General features: G+C 49.5%; 6 protein-coding genes across 6 annotated transcripts; 5 read left to right on the top strand and 1 right to left on the bottom strand.

The window, feature by feature from the left end:
- The first annotated feature begins 6 nt into the window (after nucleotides 1-6).
- On the top strand, nucleotides 7-1,127 carry LOC136192148 (small ribosomal subunit protein uS11-like). Its single transcript, XM_065980668.1, has 6 exons — nucleotides 7-180; nucleotides 237-376; nucleotides 426-451; nucleotides 507-581; nucleotides 639-704; nucleotides 756-1,127. Exons 1-6 carry the CDS (start codon nucleotides 41-43, stop codon nucleotides 855-857), a joined length of 549 nt encoding a protein of 182 aa, XP_065836740.1. The 5' UTR covers nucleotides 7-40; the 3' UTR covers nucleotides 858-1,127.
- Nucleotides 858-2,421, bottom strand: LOC136192147 (ribosome biogenesis protein NSA2 homolog). The gene is made up of 12 exons (XM_065980666.1): nucleotides 2,334-2,421; nucleotides 2,193-2,260; nucleotides 2,077-2,142; nucleotides 1,955-2,008; nucleotides 1,812-1,898; nucleotides 1,690-1,753; nucleotides 1,551-1,635; nucleotides 1,404-1,498; nucleotides 1,310-1,348; nucleotides 1,158-1,259; nucleotides 1,053-1,104; nucleotides 858-990 (listed from the first exon to the last, which is right to left on the bottom strand). Exons 1-12 carry the CDS (start codon nucleotides 2,334-2,336, stop codon nucleotides 923-925), a joined length of 783 nt encoding a protein of 260 aa, XP_065836738.1. The 5' UTR covers nucleotides 2,337-2,421; the 3' UTR covers nucleotides 858-922.
- LOC136192140 (proton-coupled zinc antiporter SLC30A5-like) lies at nucleotides 2,329-5,602 on the top strand. Its single transcript, XM_065980660.1, has 17 exons — nucleotides 2,329-2,470; nucleotides 2,522-2,644; nucleotides 2,700-2,766; nucleotides 2,819-2,904; nucleotides 2,960-3,047; nucleotides 3,105-3,186; nucleotides 3,241-3,317; nucleotides 3,369-3,453; nucleotides 3,510-3,598; nucleotides 3,658-3,928; nucleotides 3,975-4,201; nucleotides 4,258-4,415; nucleotides 4,468-4,597; nucleotides 4,654-4,813; nucleotides 4,866-5,092; nucleotides 5,149-5,277; nucleotides 5,341-5,602. Exons 1-17 carry the CDS (start codon nucleotides 2,430-2,432, stop codon nucleotides 5,527-5,529), a joined length of 2,229 nt encoding a protein of 742 aa, XP_065836732.1. The 5' UTR covers nucleotides 2,329-2,429; the 3' UTR covers nucleotides 5,530-5,602.
- Nucleotides 5,603-5,667: 65 nt separating this feature from the next.
- Nucleotides 5,668-6,695, top strand: LOC136192146 (protein FAM81A-like). Its single transcript, XM_065980665.1, has one exon. It carries the CDS (start codon nucleotides 5,673-5,675, stop codon nucleotides 6,684-6,686), a length of 1,014 nt encoding a protein of 337 aa, XP_065836737.1. The 5' UTR covers nucleotides 5,668-5,672; the 3' UTR covers nucleotides 6,687-6,695.
- Nucleotides 6,696-6,779: 84 nt separating this feature from the next.
- On the top strand, nucleotides 6,780-8,789 carry LOC136192141 (antiviral innate immune response receptor RIG-I-like). The gene is made up of 3 exons (XM_065980661.1): nucleotides 6,780-7,047; nucleotides 7,113-7,310; nucleotides 7,365-8,789. Exons 1-3 carry the CDS (start codon nucleotides 6,780-6,782, stop codon nucleotides 8,711-8,713), a joined length of 1,815 nt encoding a protein of 604 aa, XP_065836733.1. The 3' UTR covers nucleotides 8,714-8,789.
- Nucleotides 8,790-8,965: 176 nt separating this feature from the next.
- Nucleotides 8,966-16,054, top strand: LOC136191825 (serine-rich adhesin for platelets-like). The gene is made up of 19 exons (XM_065980239.1): nucleotides 8,966-9,168; nucleotides 9,260-9,399; nucleotides 9,598-9,699; nucleotides 9,763-9,816; nucleotides 9,871-9,957; nucleotides 10,012-12,337; nucleotides 12,400-12,483; nucleotides 12,537-12,670; nucleotides 12,727-12,806; nucleotides 12,855-13,273; nucleotides 13,325-13,696; nucleotides 13,746-13,818; nucleotides 13,870-13,916; nucleotides 13,971-14,086; nucleotides 14,137-14,211; nucleotides 14,261-14,343; nucleotides 14,397-14,466; nucleotides 14,518-14,679; nucleotides 14,737-16,054. Exons 1-19 carry the CDS (start codon nucleotides 9,003-9,005, stop codon nucleotides 16,000-16,002), a joined length of 5,856 nt encoding a protein of 1,951 aa, XP_065836311.1. The 5' UTR covers nucleotides 8,966-9,002; the 3' UTR covers nucleotides 16,003-16,054.
- Nucleotides 16,055-16,472: the final 418 nt, after the last annotated feature.

Here is a 16,472-nt window from a genome sequence, read left to right as displayed (position 1 = left end):
CAAGGTTTCCAAGATCCCGGGCAATCACGTGGGTTCGGCTATGGGCTTTTCGTCTGCATTTAGCAGACTGTTCGCCACGGGATTACGTTCGATCGGCTTCGGTTATGCACGTCGAGGTGCTCCCGTACTCTTCTCCGAATTCAAATCGATAATGGACGAAGATTTGTTGCGCGAACTAAGGTGCGTTCTCCCAAACGCGTTTTCGAACGGCTCTGATGAAAACCGACGCAATCTAGCTCCGATTCGGCGCGACTTCTAGATCCCAGAGACCGACTACGCAACGAAGAGCCAACCGAAACGCCGTACGACGACCTTCCCATAGCCCACGTAAAGGCGACGTACAATAACACCATAGTCACAATTACAGACAGCGCAGGTAGAGAAAGAAAATGCACGACACGCGTACGTTTGATGGTTTTTCGTAGGGAAGACTCTTACTTGGGCTTCAGGAGTACGTGTTCTCTTTTGAGATGTTTTTTTTTTGGACTGAGGTTTGATGTCTGTAGGGATCTGAGGGTTTTAAGAATGCCAAGCGAGGTACGACGTTTGCTGGTCAATCAGCGGGCACTGCAGCAGCTAAGGCAAGTCATAATCCCAATGATTACTCTGTATCTTATTGATTTCTGTGCAACTGATAGAAGGCTCTCAACAAAGGAGTACTTAGAGTGAGAGTTAAGATCAAGGGTCTTGGGCCAGGCAGACAGGCAAGTCATTTTCTTTTTTTCTTGGGCTTCTTTCGAGTGTTTTTGCGCTAGGCGTCTTTGAAAGGCTTGCAAATGGGCGGTGTAGACATTGTTAGTATCACTGACGTGACCCCGGTGCCACACGGTGGATGCAGACCCAGAAAACCAAGGTGATACCGTAGACATTTCTAGTTTTATTCAAAACAAAACCAAAACTACTGTAAGTCACATTAGAAGTCTTAGACTAGAAGCACTGCATTGACACAGCCGTCATTTTCCGGATGATTAGTTACTTGTGCATATTTTCCTAACAAAAAAAAAGAGCCACAGTGCAAGAGACAAGTAGGACTGTGAAAATCAATCTCTTACCCCAAACAACCTTACCACCTTGAGTCACAAGGCCCAGTTCACTAACATTGACCTAAGAGGAAAATACACGTAAAACACATTAGTAGTACATGTTTAGTTTTGTACCTCTAAAACTGTTCCCTTTGTGAGAACGCCCAGTTGCGTAAACATAGGCGACGAGGGATTCTTTTTTACTCCAATAATAGGCAGGCAAAAGGTCGCTTTGAGCTGCATATAAACAACTCGCAACTAGCTAAACAGGTCATTACTTTTAATACCTCAGGATGGGTTACGTGGGCCTTTTTGAACCGGAGACCCTTTAGAAAAGAAATAATGATTATAATACGTTTATGAGTGGGCTCTTGGACTTGCCATTGGTCGAATGAAGCGCTCGTATTTCGGCGGGCGTCGCGTGAATCCTTCTCCGACGAAACAAGGCTTAGTGACCATACGTTTCCAGGCTTTTTCTGCCAGTAAAAAAGTCAGAAAGAGCGCGAAACCGACCCCTATCGTACTAACTCTTTCGCTTTCCCGTTCGAATGACCTTGAAAACGTCTGCATCCGAAACAGCTTGAACTTTGGGCAAAGGCACTTGCCATTTCCCCTAGAGAAAAAAGGCCACGCATAGGATAGGCCTACTATGTCACCTTCTTCTTACAGCTTTTTCTTTTCGCTTTTGCTTAATCATATTTGATAGGACCTTAGCTCGCGACTGTTGCTCACTAGATCCCACACAGAATAAAAAAACGTGTACAGGTTCTCTCTCTCTTCAAACCTTACCGGTCTAATAGATACGGAGGTACAGCTCCTTTAGGCGCGCTATCCGCATTTTTGACCCGCACGTCTTTCTTTTCGTGCGCCTTGATGCTACAAATAATGCGCAATTACATATACGCAGATGTATTATGTAATATCTGATGTACGCTTTCTTCATTTGAATTTTCGCCGAGAGGCGTTGCTTGTTGTACATTTTCGCTCTGTGGTGTAGAGAGAGGATGCGATTATCGCGCGGAAAACGAGAACGACGACTTGGCAAATGGCTCACTTCAGTCCGTGGTATTTCTTCGCTTTCAAAGCGATCGTGTGCGGAGCTCGAGCCAGTTTCTTTCTCCTGTCGGGAGCGTTCGATCAACTCGACGCGAATTCGAAGGGCACGCTCACTTTTTTTCGTGGTAATCCAGCCGGCGACCGTGCCTTTTTATCGCCTGCTCGATGTATTCGTTCTGAGGCTACGCGAGATCCCGAAAGGGACCCCAGTCAGTTTTAAAAATTCGAACACGTATGTTACTGGCAAATACGTACCATGGCTTCGTCTTAGGTGAATCCGTAGCCTGATCACAAAGAAAAGAGAGTTTTCACTTCCACGTGACAACGCACGTTGGCCAGGATCCCGGAACGATGGACGAATCGCCTCACATAACGCGAAAGAACCCGTCGAGGTATCGATAAACGTCTTTCGTCTGTCTTTTAACGCTATTTTGTCTTTTCAGAGTCACTCCTTATTCGATAGTTCTTATCATCGTCAAATGCCTCTCCTGTTTCGGTCTCTTCCTCTGCTACGATCTACTCCAACTAGTTCCCGTAGCCTTATTACTATTCCTAGCCACGCTAGGGTAAATAGCCGGCGTCCAGAGCCCATTATTCCGGCGCGAGTCTCTCCTTTTTTAGATCCTCCATACTTCTACTTCCCTTACAAAAACCTTTCTCTTCTGGAAAGAGACTTAGTCTACGAGCGGTACCGTTACTCTACGACCCGTTGACACTTCCCTGTACACGTTATTTTATAGTGGTTCAGAATTGCTAAATACACTGTATTGGGATTAATCGTTAGTCTAATCTGGATATTCGGATTGAAAATGTGCGGGCCATTGAGGTATAGAAAGCGCCTTCTTTTCAGTTGGATATGGCAGTGAGGCGTTTTCCTCTAGGGGAGTCCTGTTATTTCAACACAGTGACATAGTCATATTGGGCATAATAAGCTTATTTACTCAAGGCGGGCCATCAATTCCGGGCAGAGTAAACCAACGGTAGTCGTACTTTGATCACAATAGTAGCGGTTTTTTGTGCTGCCAGTTTCGCGGTGCTGTACTATTTTTCCTTGGATTGGTCACTCTGATGCTGTTTGACAATGACGCACTCAATCCAACGGACCACCGTATAAATCCAGATTATACAGTAGACCGAGTACCTTATATTATTTGTTTCATAGCTGAGGGAAAGCACAGCTCTGACCTAACGCACGGTTTCTACTTAGCTCTATCATGGCTTGGGGTCCCCGACCATAAGGTAGCGAGACAAAGAAAACAGCGCTAATTGAAAACGCATTTTTTTTACCAGGGCGGCATTATTCTTTTGTTTTGCGGTCTATGTCTTAGCGTCGCACATAAGAGCGTCGCTCGAAAACTAGCGGTTGCCGTAGGAGGTAAAGTGCACAGTCACATTCTATTGATTTTTTATATGGGGGGCACATTTCTAAAGGAGCCAAGAGGCTAAACGCTTTGTCAACACTTGTCACATGTCTTCTACTCTCTCCGTGGGCCGTTGTGACTCTAATGTCTTCTGAAGAAGTAAGAAATCGAGATGGGAGGGTAAAAATAAAAAGTCTCTATTTAATTAATGTCTCTAGTTGTCTTTTTCTTGGACGGACGTTGCACTTCCTCTGCTCGCCGTCATCATATTCACCTTCATTCTCGACTTCTACGTCGAGTCGGTGTGCAGCGCAAAACTGGAGTCAGCTCATCTTCACAAGCTCGGCACAATTGCTAGCTTCACGTCCGCTCTCGTACTCAGCTTCATCTGGAATCACCCCGATTTTCCGTCAAAATCAATGAGCTCGGTGACAATGCACCACGCTCTCTCACCTGGCGTCATAGTAGCCTACATCCTATTTGTACTCGGTAATATTTCCAACGTATCAAGGCTTAATTAATACTTTATTTATAGCCACTCGTCTTCTGACTCGTGCGTCGTCGATTCGGTCGGCGTCCGGGTCGAAAGGGAATCTAATTGGTTATACGGCCGCCGGATTGCCTCTGTATAATTTTACGGGAACGAGAGGCATGCTGCAGAAGCATTCGCAGTCAATTCTCGCCGCTTTTAAGAGCAATTTGCGGCAAATTCTAGAAGGCGAAGACTCGCGTCATATTTTCTATTTTCTATGCATGAATCTCGTAAGGAGAAGTCCCTCGAGGATTCGACTCTTGCACTATGCGGATTCTCTATTTAGACGTTTACTGTCGTAGAATTGCTCTACGGCATTTGGACGAACAGTCTCGGTCTTATATCGGACGGCTTTCACATGCTCTTCGACTGTACAGCGCTAGTCGTCGGTTTGTACGCAGCAGTCATAGCGAGATGGAAATCCACTCGAACGTTCTCTTACGGGTGAGTAGGGAAAGAAAAAACCGTATGGTCCCTTTCTCATAAAGTTTCATAGGTACGGACGAGTCGAAGTCCTTTCCGGTTTTGCCAACGGTTTGTTTTTGGTTGTTATTGCTTTTGCCGTCTTTTCCGAGGGGCTTAGTCGACTCATTGATCCTCCTCTCGTCAGTACGGATCGGCTTCTAGTAAACACCCCATTCATCAGTCAATCGCGTCTTTTATTTTCAAACTCTTTCTTTAGTTTGTTTCCGTCGCCGGATTTGTCGTCAATTTGATAGGTATAGCGGCGTTTAGTCACGCGCATTCTCACGCGTCGAGCGGTCACGGACACTCTCACGCTCACAAGCACGGCGGTTCGACGTGCGACGGTCACGGCCACGGCAAAAACGCCAACATGCAAGGCAAGGAAAAAAGACTAAATGATTTAATACGAGATATCTGTTAATTAACTAGGCGTTTTTCTTCATATTCTCGCCGATACGTTGGGCAGTGTTGGGGTCATTGTGTCGTCGGTGTGTATTGAGCAGTTTGGCTGGTACATAGCCGATCCTATCTGCTCGGTTTTCATCTCCGTGCTGATATTCCTGAGCGTCGTTCCCTTGCTGAAAAATGCCCTAGTTACGCTGCTTCAAGGCACTCCGCCTGAAGTCCGTGGACCCTTACAGGACTTGTTGGCTAAGGTAACGTTTTTAGCCTATCTATTGGCGTTTTTTCAGAAAAAGCGTCGTCTCTTTAGATTAGAGGCGTGCCTGGCGTCATTGGCATTCGAGACGTTCACGTTTGGAGACATTCGTCGAGCCTCCAGGCTGGCACAATTCACGTCCAAGTGGAAGACGAAGTGAACGAACAACGCATAATGAATCAGGTCAGATCACGTTTGCCTCCTTGTACGTGAAAAATTTTTTTATGTCTTTGACTTCATTTTTAGATCACTGCTCTTCTCAAGGAGTGCGGAATCGGAAATACGGCTGTGCAGATTGAAAAGGAAGCGTTTTATCAGAGCGTATCACCCGTCATATCGTCCAAGTATCGATTCCTAACTGATTCAACTCTTTCGCCGCACATCTATGTCGATTTCGGTCCCCATGCTAGAGAACTAAACGCTCTTTCCCTCTAATTGACGTGCACAGGAACGCTTTGGTTTGGGACACGATTTATAAACTAGATGATAGAGATTCTTTATTACACTACTGCGGGTCTTTTTTCCGACGAACGAAGGCAAATAATCTGTAGACGTCATTCGTTGGCTCCCGTACAATCATGGACGGCGATTTGTCGCTCGTGCCTTTGTCTCGCGACGACGCCTCGCCTCGTTACCGTCACGTCAATCGCCCTTCGTCTCGGCGTCTGGATCGCTTGGAGGATCGCGTTCGACAGCAAGAATTTGCGACGCAAACGCTTGTTGATCGAGCGATCGCGATCAAGGAAGATCTCCTCGAGAATCGAGCGAAAACCCACGAAGCGTGGCACGGCGAGCGACGCGAACGCGTTCTCCTGCGAGACCACGTTCGCACGATCACGGCAGCGGTGAAACGAATCGCGGCGGACATCGAATGTCTCGAACGCGATCAGCGCGACGCACTCGATCGTTTGCACGCGAACGACGGCGCCTTGCGAAAGATCGGTCACGCTCACGTTTCGTCGTCGACTCGCTTGGCTCGATGCGAAGCGGATTTGAGTCGAACGACGTCCGATTTGAAGGGCATCGAAGAAAAACTCGCCCGACTCGAATCGCAAAGCGCCGAACGATACTCCGCGTTGAATTCGAATTTTGAAAAAATGACGTCAAAAATTTCTCATTTTGAGTCTGAGTTGACTGCGCACGCGCTTCGTTTGGATTCGTTCGTTCGCCAACAGGCGAGCGCGGCGGAGGACGTGCGAGCAGCTATTGCGTCCGATCGCCGCTGGATGGAAATGGAAAGTGAAAGAATTGTCCAATTGACGGGGAAATTGGAATTGGCGAATTCTATTCGCGATCAGCGGCTATCCGCCGTCGAGTCACAGCTGGCTGAGTCGGCCGTTAGCGTCCGCGCGTTGGAGCAACGACAGGAGCGTACGTCGGCGCGAGGAACACGCCTGCGGGAGCACAGCGAGACGAGCGAGGCCCGTTCCAAGGCGTTCGTCGAGGAACTGCGCCGCGAATGCGGCGAAGGCTTCAAAGCCGTCAAGGATAGCATAGAGAGCATGAGGCAGGTCTTGGACGACAAAAGGGAACTCTTGGAGCAGAAAATTGAGGACCAATTACGACGGCTCAAAACGGTCGTCGTGTTGTAAATTAATTAATTAATGTACAGTAGCTGCTTTATACCTCACATTTTACTGAGGGTGTAGTGTCTAGCGTGCTAGACTGAAAGTGAAAACTTCGCAATGGTCGCTTCAACTTCCATAGGCCTTTACCGCAAGTTGATGATTTACATTGCACATGAGCTGAAAGTTGAAGATCTAATGGACATGAAGTACATGTGCAGGGACATTCTTTCGGTCGGAAAACTCGAAACAGTGACAACGCCGCTAGATCTTATTCAGAGGCTTGAAGAAGTTGACGAATTGGGCAAAGAAAAGTTAGAAACTCTCGTGGAGCTTCTCCAAGAAGCCGGAAGAAACGATCTAAAGCAAAAAGTCGCCGAGTACCAAGGTATGGCAGATGTGCGATTGAACGTCTTTGGGGATATAAAAGCAACTGCTTTCTTATACGCGTAGAGGCCGAGAAAATGGCCAAAGGAGAGGCCACACCCAGACGGTCTTCGTCTCTCCCACTCGGCTCAACGCCTTCGCCTCGAAAGGATCCCGCGACGTTGCTACTGAGAGAAAATTATGTTGATGATCGAAGCAAATCGGTGGACTTGGAGCTTGCTGTTGCCGGCACTGTGGAAAGTGACGGACTCGGAGCTCCTTTAGGTAACTACAGCACACTGTATATTCTTAGGTATTCTCAAATACATGTATTTGTAGATGGGGCCTGTGAAAAGAAAATCAAATCAGCAATTGAAGGCTCAGTTTCTTCGCCTCAAGTGAAAGAAGAAGAAATTGTTGGTAGTCAGCTTCCCTTGCTGGCACCAAAATTATCTCCTGAAGTACTACCAGACTCGTCTCAAACTTGCCAATCTTCTACACTTCGAGCTTATCAGAAAGAGTTAGTCAACGCCGCTATGTCTCCACCGGAGAATGTAATCATTTTAGCGCCTATTGGATCAGGAAAGACTTTGGTCGCTGCGGAAATTATCAAACGCCATATGCTTGGTTCACCGCCTCCCGAAACATTCACCGCTTTGTTTCTAGTGAACACGCGTCAACGAGCAAGCAAGGCTTTGCTTCATCTCGAGCGAGAATTAGCTCCGTGGGAGGTGGCTGAGCTGACGGGGGCTGAGTTGACGAGTGACCAGATGCCACAGCTGGAGGACCTGGTCAAAGATAGAAGATATCAGGTTATTGTTGTTACAGCACAGGTATTAGTTAATCATCTAATGGGAAAGGAAGACTTCAAAAAAATGAGCATCGGGGACGTCGATCTATTAATCTTTGACGAGTGCCACCACACTCACGGCAAACACCCATATAAGAAAATCATGAACTTTTATCATGAAACAAAACGACTGGGTTTAAAACTTCCCAAGGTTCTTGGATTGACGTCCTCTATTAGAACGGGTGACGAATCAACTCTTGAAGGTACACTGGAGGAGTTGTACAAATTGTGTGGAAGTCTGGAGTCGCTCCGAATAGTCCGTGTGAAAGAAACCTTACATGAGCTTCAGAAAGATTTTCCTAGTTCAGAAGCGGATGAAGCAGATCTAGCTAAGAAAGGTCTTTTGGAGGACGCTCTGACTAAATTTGAAAAGATGAGTACTGAACAGAGAGATAAAAAGATAAAACGTCTGCAGCAAGAAAAGGAGAAGAAGAAAGCCAAAAAGCAATCTAGACGCGGTCACCCTTACGACATGACACAGGTTGAATTCTTCTGCAAATATTGTTCGAGTTTTCTGTGCAGAGGTGATAGCATACGAAAACTAGGAACGGTTCACAGAATCAGCATTGGTGAAGACATTAGCAATAATGCTCGGTGGCTGTCTCAATTTCACGTTGTACATAGTATTGATGGCATAGATATAGGCGACAGCGTTAAGTGCGCGATGTCATGGTGCAATCAACAAATTGGTGCTGTTGTACGAAGGAGGCAAGACTCAGAGCTCTTTCCAGCTCTAAAAATGCGCGAGCATCTTCTCTGGTCTTACAATGGCTCTTCGAAACTCCCTGTTACAAAAAAGGAAACGAAAGAATTTGACCTGGTAACTCCCGATTATTGACTGTGTTTTATAGATCGTTAGCATTTGCTTCACCAGGTATAGGCAGCTGAGTGACACGTGTGCACGTGACTGACACATAGCCACGATAGAGCAGATAGAGCATCTATGGATAGAGCTACGGTGTAGAGACAGACAGCTCTCTGACATTGCTTCGGTGGCGCCGAGTCTAGCGTAAAATCGTTTGCAGACGTTGGGGGTGCGGCGCTTCCGCCGCAGCCATCGTAATAGAATTAGTCGTTAGAGTGCGCTGAGACGGCACAGGTGCACTTCCCCTCGGGTTTCTGTTGTGATGGCCGACGATCGCAATCGTCTGCCCGTTCCCGAGCCGACGAAAGCGCGCTCGCTTTTGAGTTTGAGCACGGAATGCGTCGTCGCGCGAACGCGTCCGATTCGTCGCGGTTTGGCGTCGAAATCGCTTCCCGGCAGCCTGCCTCACATTCACAAGACGACGCGACGTGAGTGGGGGACTAGTAGGACACCGCGGTTGATTACACTTCTTGACCTACGATCTCTTTTCGACCGAGACTTTGTTACACTGTCGCGTAGGGAGGCGGGGCACCACCTACTTCGCTGCCCCCAAAGTCGTCGCACGACGCCAAAATTCGGCGCTCGTCCGATGGATGACGGTTAATAGGAAGAAGTATCAACGAGGGAAGCCGTTGTTAGAGCCGAACGTCGCGATTCTGGTGAGTTTTTGTCGAGGTGTTGTTGTTAGTGGCGTAGCCAGGGGATACCGTACCTTCGCATAACCGCGCCGCGAGGCTCTTAGGGATCGATAAAAAGCGTAAGGAAGCAGGTTTGTTTACATAAGAGCCCAAGAGCCTTAGAATGATAGATGAGGAGCCCCCGGAATTTTTTATTAGTCTCATTGTTTATGTATTTAGAGAATGCCTGATCAACTACGTTATATCAACTTCGTTCACCCGCTCTCCCTGTGTACGGGCCGACCGGACAGACGGAGACGGATTGTGCAAAGGATGCAACAGGTGTCCTACCAGGAGATTAATAAAACCAATTTTTTAAGCTTCGGTAATTGAGAATTTTTTTAGAACGAACCCATGCCTTGCGTGAAACACGTCATAAACATGAACAGAAGAGAACGGGTAAGGAGAAGACCTTGTGTGAGCATATCATATATCTATATATCTCTCATTTAGAATCTTTTCGCGAGGATTGGAGGAGGATTCCGCCAGGTGCTTATGCGTGATCCCAACTACTGGGGCCCACAAAACACTGAAGACGACGTAAATACGAATACGCGCTTTTTTACAAAAAAAAATTCGCATCTTTTCTTCTAGGGATCCGTGAGCATTGTACTCGCCGAGAAAGATAACTCGAATTCACTCGAAAGCGTCAGTAAGAGCAAGAGCGGAAGCAGAGAAGACGTCGCGGAGGAGATTCGAGCGCTAAGCGCCGCCAGCGGCGGATCGTCCGTGCGCTCCGGCTCGCGAATCAAACTGAAACACGGAAAATCATCAAAGCGAAAGCTACGCGGAAAACGAGGTGAGATTGTGGAGTTCGAAGGAACGGATTTGTCCGGCGTCGAGGAAGAAGTCAAGGGAGCCGTCAGGCGATTTCCGGAAGAGAGTCGACTCGACGAAGGCGGCGGCGGCGGCGGCGGCGGCGGCGGCGACGGCGAACCGGCGAAAAATCCCGACTCGTCGTCTCTCGATTTGAGTCAAGATGATGACGCGGTATTTAGCGACGGCGGCGGCGACGGCGGCGGCAGCGTTCGTCCGGAGCCGCGCGTTCGGAAACGGAAGGACAGTAAGACGAAGAGGCGACGAAGCGAGGACGGCGAGAGACGGCGGCGCGTCGAGAGCGGAGACGAGTCGTCGGAGAGGAGAGAACGCGGAGGACGACGGCGTCGCGTTCGACAAACTAAATCGCGACATGCTGCCGGAGGACGGCGGCGGCGCGGCGGCGGCGGCGGCGGCGGAAACGATGAGGATGAAGAGGAGGAGAGTCAGAGGGACGCGGGGTTGGAGAGTCAGAGACGGCGGCGACGGCGCGGAAAACACGGAAGTAAGCCGTCGACGCATCGTCAGACGAAGAGACGGAGTCTGTCGGGGCGGGACGAGAGTGCGGGTAGTGAAGCCGAACCTTTGAAAGAAACGAGTCAAGTGTTTAGTAATGATTCAGACGAAGAGTCGGAGGAGGAGAGATTGATGGAAAATCAAAGTGACGTCATCGACGACGACAACGACAGGAGTGACGAAGACGATGACGACGACGACGATAAAAACGACGACGGAGATGATAGCGATAGAGAAGAAGAAGAAACGATGCGGAGAACGTCCGTTGAGAGTTTTCGAACAAAGAAGATTTCCACGGAAACGTCTCAATCGTTTAGCAAGACGGCGACGGCGGCGGCGGCGGCGGCGATTTCCGTCGTGCAAAGAAGAGAAAGCCTTGCGAGCGTTGTAGGTGGCGGGAGTGACGTCATTGGCGCTGCCGACGATTACGAGAGCACCGGAAACGTACCGCGACGACGTCCCTTGTCGTCGGTGTCGTCGTCAGTGCCGCTCGATTCTGCCGACTCCGACTTTGGCGGAAAGCGAAACGTTTTAATGCCGATCACCCCCGGCGACGGAGTGACCACTCGCGTGCGAAAGACGAGTCGCACTAGACGCGCGACGTCGTCTTCTTCGAACACTAAAAACGACGGCGGCGACGACGACGACGGTGAGAACGAGTACGGTAACTACGGTCAAAGCATAGTTCCGTCCAACCAACAACCGCCGTTGAATGAGGACAAAAATGACGAGAAGGTTGAGAAAACGACTCAGGAAGAGCCAAGGAGTGTGCAGGAGAAGGGCAGTGTCGAATTGCCTGCTACCCCCACTCTGCATTCGTCGCAACAAGCCGCTCCAGCGCCACCCAACGACGGTTTATTGGGTCCCGAAGGAGGAGGCGGAACTTTGAAACGAAATGATCGGCGACGACGATCCCAAGGCGATCGAAGCCGTCAGAGCCGACATCCCGATACGGACTCGAGTAGCAACAGCGAATGTAATCTGATAGAGCAGCGGGAAAAGGATCGCCAGCGACGTCGATCGCGACGCGAGTTACTTCGGCCGGACGCCGGAACAGATCGCGAAGAAAGCGCCGCGCCGTCGTCGGAGAGTCGACGTTATCGACTACGGAGTTCCGATCAGCGGCGTTCGAGCGGCGATCGACTGTCGACGGAATCGGCTCACACGGTGGGGAGTCAGTCGGCGCGACAACGGCGCGTCGGCGTCGTGGATCACACGGGCAGTACGCTCTTGAAGCCGACTCAACTTGATACGGTGCCGTCGAGCGACGTCGCCAGCAGCGTCGGATCGTTTGCGGTTGGCGGCGTGCAAGCGCTGAGACGGAACCTCGGAGAGAGCGAAAATCCATCTCAAATCGTTTCGACGAATGCCGCCGCTTCTCCTCTTACGCGTCCCGCTCAAGTGGTCATGGATGAGGATAAAAATTGGCTGGAGGGAGAGAATGCCCGCTCGGAGGCGAAACGTTCTATTGCGTTGCCAAAACGAAGTCGCAGTGCCTATGTGAGCTCTAGCGAAGACGGCAGCGACGTTGACGATGACGACGACGACGCCAGCATGCCGAGAGAGACACCTCCGTCATCTCCATCAGGTGGCTGGCTATGTTCTCCACGCGGATAAAACGAAAATTATTTATATACGCGCACGTTTTAGGAATACACCGATATCCGCTCTCGTTGCCGTCCGTTAGTACGGTCGTGTCTAGACAGCCGAGAAATGTGATTAACGTTGCCCAAGGTTTGGCCGCAAAGTCCTATTATTGCGTTCCGTGGTATTATCGTCTTGTGTAGGATTGGACGGACAGGAAGCTAGTGGTCTTGAATTCAAAGGGGAGTCATCTGCGATTAAGGTCTCGTTTGTGTCGTCGGCTGGCGAGCAGTTTTATCGCCATCCACCGCCGGGATACAGCAAGGACGTCGACTCGGTAGAGAAAAGACGTCTCTTACCTCTCATCTCAATATACAGTACAATTTTATATAGGACTCCACTGGCGAACCCTTATCTTCTCCCGATCCTGATCCAGGCAGCGTATTTGCCATAGAAACGGAAGATCAGCAAAGGTTTGAATTAATTAAAATGGATTGAATGTTAGCAACGGCTTTTTTCAGTTACATCAGCAACGTCAGCTTTCATCGTCGTTCGGTGGCGACAAATCGTTCTCGCGATCCGCGGCCCCGCCGACATCGAGGACGACACGGCATAGCGAGCACGTCGTCGATAAATTCAAGCGTTCTCGTCGGTGTTCCGCCAACGTCGGTCGCGATGACGCACGGCGCCGTTCAGCTGCAAGTGCCGAGCGCCGTACCGAGTCAAAGGAACTCGAACTCGAGCGACGAAGAAGAGAGAACGGCGACTCTACCGCCTATCCCAACCGCCGCAAGTGCTGTAAGTGTAAGAGAACCGGTTGGTCGACGTTTGCCGTCTCCCTCTTCGTCGGCGTCGTCGTCGCCGTTGCCCGACGGAGATAGAATGGCGAGCTCGGTGATGTCAAGCGCAATAGATCAACATCATACATCATCAATCAAACGTAAGAATTTTGACGTCATTACAGATTTACGCAATTGTTTCTTCTTTTTAGTTCCGCCTCTTTCGAGACGGCAACGACGTGCTGAAGAAAGCGGAAGCGGCGTAGCATTTGTAACGCAGATGAGTTCGGTGCCTAAGCTACCTTCATTGAATTCGTCCTCCGTCGCCGTCGGCGATGGCATTGGAACCCATTGGTCTTCGTACGCGCCGTTGCATTCGTTTCAACGTGCCGGCGCCCTGATGCGATCTCGATCGTCGTCGCTTTCCGGCAGCTCGAACGTTTCGGATCACGACACGGTGAGCGACGCCGGCGACGACGAGAAGACCGACGTGCCGGACGACGACAGTTCGGCGTCGGCGGAAGAAATTGCGCGAAGCGGCATCGGATCGGTTCACAATGCGACTCCGTTGAAACGAAAGCCCTGTAGGAGAAGAGTTGACGTCTTCTACGGAAATCGAGATTTCTTTCCTAGGGGAGTCAATTAATAGAAAGCAGAAAGCGCGACGGTCTATTCAGATACAGATTCGAGCAAAGGAAGTGCTGCAGTAAGTCATTGGTTTATTTGGTGGCTCTCTGTAAACGTATGGGATTTGTAGAAAAGCCGAAGCTGATCTCGAAGATTCTAAGCAGAAAACTCGAGACGGTATGTAATGTGAACGTAACGGGGGGTATGGTTGATAGGATATTTTTTCGCTAGGATCTGCTATTGATTATTTGGCTCGCTTTCACGTTGTTGATCGGAGCAAGATGCAGGGTTATGCGAGAGCTTTCGCGGCCGAAGACGACGACGAGGACGGAATAATTACCTATGACGTAAATTGATATTTGAACTTAGGGACCTCGAAATATTTTTTTCATTTTAGCAACTCCTTTTGGCTTTGGAAACTATACCTAGCACAACTAACATATCGCGAAGACAGCTAAATTACGTGCTAAAGGCGAGTAAATCTACCATAGGATTTATCGTTTTATGAAATTCTTGACCAGGTTTTGGAACTTGAAGGCGCGCCAATAACTTTCAAAATGTTCGCCGTTACGACGGCAGTGTGCGAACGCATATGTGCATTGGAGTAAGTATGAGATCTAAATCACCGGCAATTCGTCTCAAATCAACTATTTCTAGCAACGAAGCAAGAAAATTATTAGAAGGTCTAGACATGATGCAAGTGGAGAGAAGGCTCGAATTCTACAAAGTACACTTAGTCCACTTTTCCTCGCGACTCTTACTCCCTCTTTTTTTTTAGCGCTTGTTTGTCGGTGCCGACGAGGAAGATTCGAAGAAAACGAAAGGATACAAGATTTACATTGACACGGACCTCCTCCAGATTGAACTCAAGGCGGGCGGCGTAAGCAAACGAGTCGAAGACCAAGTCATTCGCCGATGCGACCCATCAAACTCGGGAAAAGTGAGCAAAGATATTTAATAAGTTTATTTATTTTCTCTATGAAATATTTTCTCGAAGGTTTGGTTTCTCGACTATTTGGCCTATATTCCCCTCTTCATTCACGTGCACGATCGCATCTGCGCCAATCCGCTCAACGTCGATAGAATCGGTCCTGCCAGTCTTCTGTCACCGAGTCCTGATCTATCAGAAGCGATGGCTCCGGCGGCGGCGGCGAGGACGACGACGGTGCCGTCGCGGCTCGACTCGCTATCATTGCCTGCAATCGCCGTCGCTCGTCGCGGATCGTTGGGCAGCGTGTCGAGCAGCTTTATAGGCAATAAATTTCTTCGTCAAGCGCAAGCGGCGTTGAAAGTGAAAGCGCGCGGGTCGCTTGCCGTCAGCTCGGCGGGCGTCGGAAATGCACGATCCGTTAATTCGGTGATTCCAGAAAAAACCGGTACTGCAAGCGGCGGCGCAAGCGGCGGTGGAGGCATCTTATCAAGCGAATCGCACCACAGTATTACGAGCTCGGTGATGACGGGACTCGTTCCTAGCGGAAGCCAAGCGTCGCTTCAAGAAATGAAGAAATATCTAATCGAACATGTACGAGGAAATCCGTACTTGAACGACGTCTCTCGCAAGAAAGGATCGTCGATTCTTTCGGGACGACGACAACAGAAGCAAAAGGAACGACGGAGTCAACGACCTTGCAGTTCGTCGAGCGAATCGTCGCGACCGTCGACGACGACGACGTCGCGTCGACGGCGAAAACACGGTCCGCCGGCAGCATCGATACATTCCTGCAAAGAATCGACGATCACGGCGGTCGATCGACTGCGGGAAATCACGGAGAAAGCGGTGATGACCGACTCAGATATATTGAGTTCGGCAAAGGAACGACTCTCGCGTCCGTCGTCAATCGAGAGTTCGACGACGGGAGCTGAAATGCCGAAGCCACGTCTCCAACTCTACGGAAATCGCACGCCGACTCCGAGTTCGAGGACGGGAGCTGAAACGCCGAAGCTGCGTCTCGAACTCTACGGAAATCGCACGCCGACTCCGATACCGATGTCGAACGACATTCCGGAGGAGGCAAGGGCGACTAGTCGTACTGATGCGCCGCATGTTACTTTGGAGCCTTCGGCGAAGGAGTTGCTGCGTCAGGCGCTCGGAAAGACGAAAAGGCCGAGCGTCATGGAGGCGCGACGAAAGCCGGTGCAGTCGAGCGAGGAAATGAGCCCAACGCCACATTCGTTTTCGGAGTCATCGGCTCGCTCTTCGCCGACGAATTCGATTTTTAGCAGTAAGCACCAGTCGCTCGTAACTTACGGTGCAGTTCGGTAAAATGGTTATGAGATAAAAGGAACAATTAAATAATTAATGAATGATGAATTAATTCTCTCCCACCTCCTCCCACCAGGGCGCGCGGGCTTCGCCCGCGCGCGCCCTGGTGGGAGGGGCTCTCAAACGTGATCGGCCAAAATCGGAAAGTGTGTTTCTGTCTGTCTGTCTGTCTGTCTGTCTGTCTGTCTGTCTGTCTGTCGGTAACCCTGACGTCACAATAGCTCCTAAACCTATCACACACACAGGTGCCTTTATGACATCACATTCATTGTGATGTCATACTCTCCCGTATTTTGAACAAAATGTACATAAAAAGGTGACGTCAGAGTAGATAGTATCCCCGGATTATGTTCAATAGTTTGCAGCAAAGATATAACAATATGCTGATATATCTATGCTATCTATGCTTGCATCAGGGCTTGCATCAAGAAAACGTCACGTGATAGCGCGAGTTACATATCCCTCTTCTA

This window comes from Oscarella lobularis, chromosome 10 (genome assembly GCF_947507565.1).
Source record: "Oscarella lobularis chromosome 10, ooOscLobu1.1, whole genome shotgun sequence".
In the NCBI taxonomy this organism is placed as follows: domain Eukaryota; kingdom Metazoa; phylum Porifera; class Homoscleromorpha; order Homosclerophorida; family Oscarellidae; genus Oscarella; species Oscarella lobularis.
Note: the sequence above shows the minus strand (reverse complement) of the source record. Positions and strands in the feature narration are given on the sequence as shown.

Coding starts and splice junctions, on each gene's coding strand:
- LOC136192148 (XM_065980668.1), top strand. CDS start 41: ATGGGCTTTTCGTCTGCATTTAGCAGACTGTTCGCCACGGGATTACGT. Junction 377..425: donor CACAATTACAGACAGCGCAG/GTAGAGAAAGAA, acceptor GGTTTTTCGTAG/GGAAGACTCTTACTTGGGCT. Junction 582..638: donor CGGGCACTGCAGCAGCTAAG/GCAAGTCATAAT, acceptor TGCAACTGATAG/AAGGCTCTCAACAAAGGAGT.
- LOC136192147 (XM_065980666.1), bottom strand. Junction 1,636..1,689: donor AAAAGCGAAAAGAAAAAGCT/GTAAGAAGAAGG, acceptor TTTTTTCTCTAG/GGGAAATGGCAAGTGCCTTT. Junction 991..1,052: donor AGGTGGTAAGGTTGTTTGGG/GTAAGAGATTGA, acceptor TTTTTTTGTTAG/GAAAATATGCACAAGTAACT.
- LOC136192140 (XM_065980660.1), top strand. CDS start 2,430: ATGGACGAATCGCCTCACATAACGCGAAAGAACCCGTCGAG. Junction 4,814..4,865: donor CAAAAACGCCAACATGCAAG/GCAAGGAAAAAA, acceptor TTAATTAACTAG/GCGTTTTTCTTCATATTCTC. Junction 5,093..5,148: donor TACAGGACTTGTTGGCTAAG/GTAACGTTTTTA, acceptor TCGTCTCTTTAG/ATTAGAGGCGTGCCTGGCGT.
- LOC136192146 (XM_065980665.1), top strand. CDS start 5,673: ATGGACGGCGATTTGTCGCTCGTGCCTTTGTCTCGCGACGACGCCTCG.
- LOC136192141 (XM_065980661.1), top strand. CDS start 6,780: ATGGTCGCTTCAACTTCCATAGGCCTTTACCGCAAGTTGATGATTTAC. Junction 7,048..7,112: donor AAAAGTCGCCGAGTACCAAG/GTATGGCAGATG, acceptor TTATACGCGTAG/AGGCCGAGAAAATGGCCAAA. Junction 7,311..7,364: donor CGGACTCGGAGCTCCTTTAG/GTAACTACAGCA, acceptor ATGTATTTGTAG/ATGGGGCCTGTGAAAAGAAA.
- LOC136191825 (XM_065980239.1), top strand. CDS start 9,003: ATGGCCGACGATCGCAATCGTCTGCCCGTTCCCGAGCCGACGAAAGCG. Junction 9,169..9,259: donor CATTCACAAGACGACGCGAC/GTGAGTGGGGGA, acceptor ACTGTCGCGTAG/GGAGGCGGGGCACCACCTAC. Junction 14,087..14,136: donor ACGGAATAATTACCTATGAC/GTAAATTGATAT, acceptor TTTTCATTTTAG/CAACTCCTTTTGGCTTTGGA.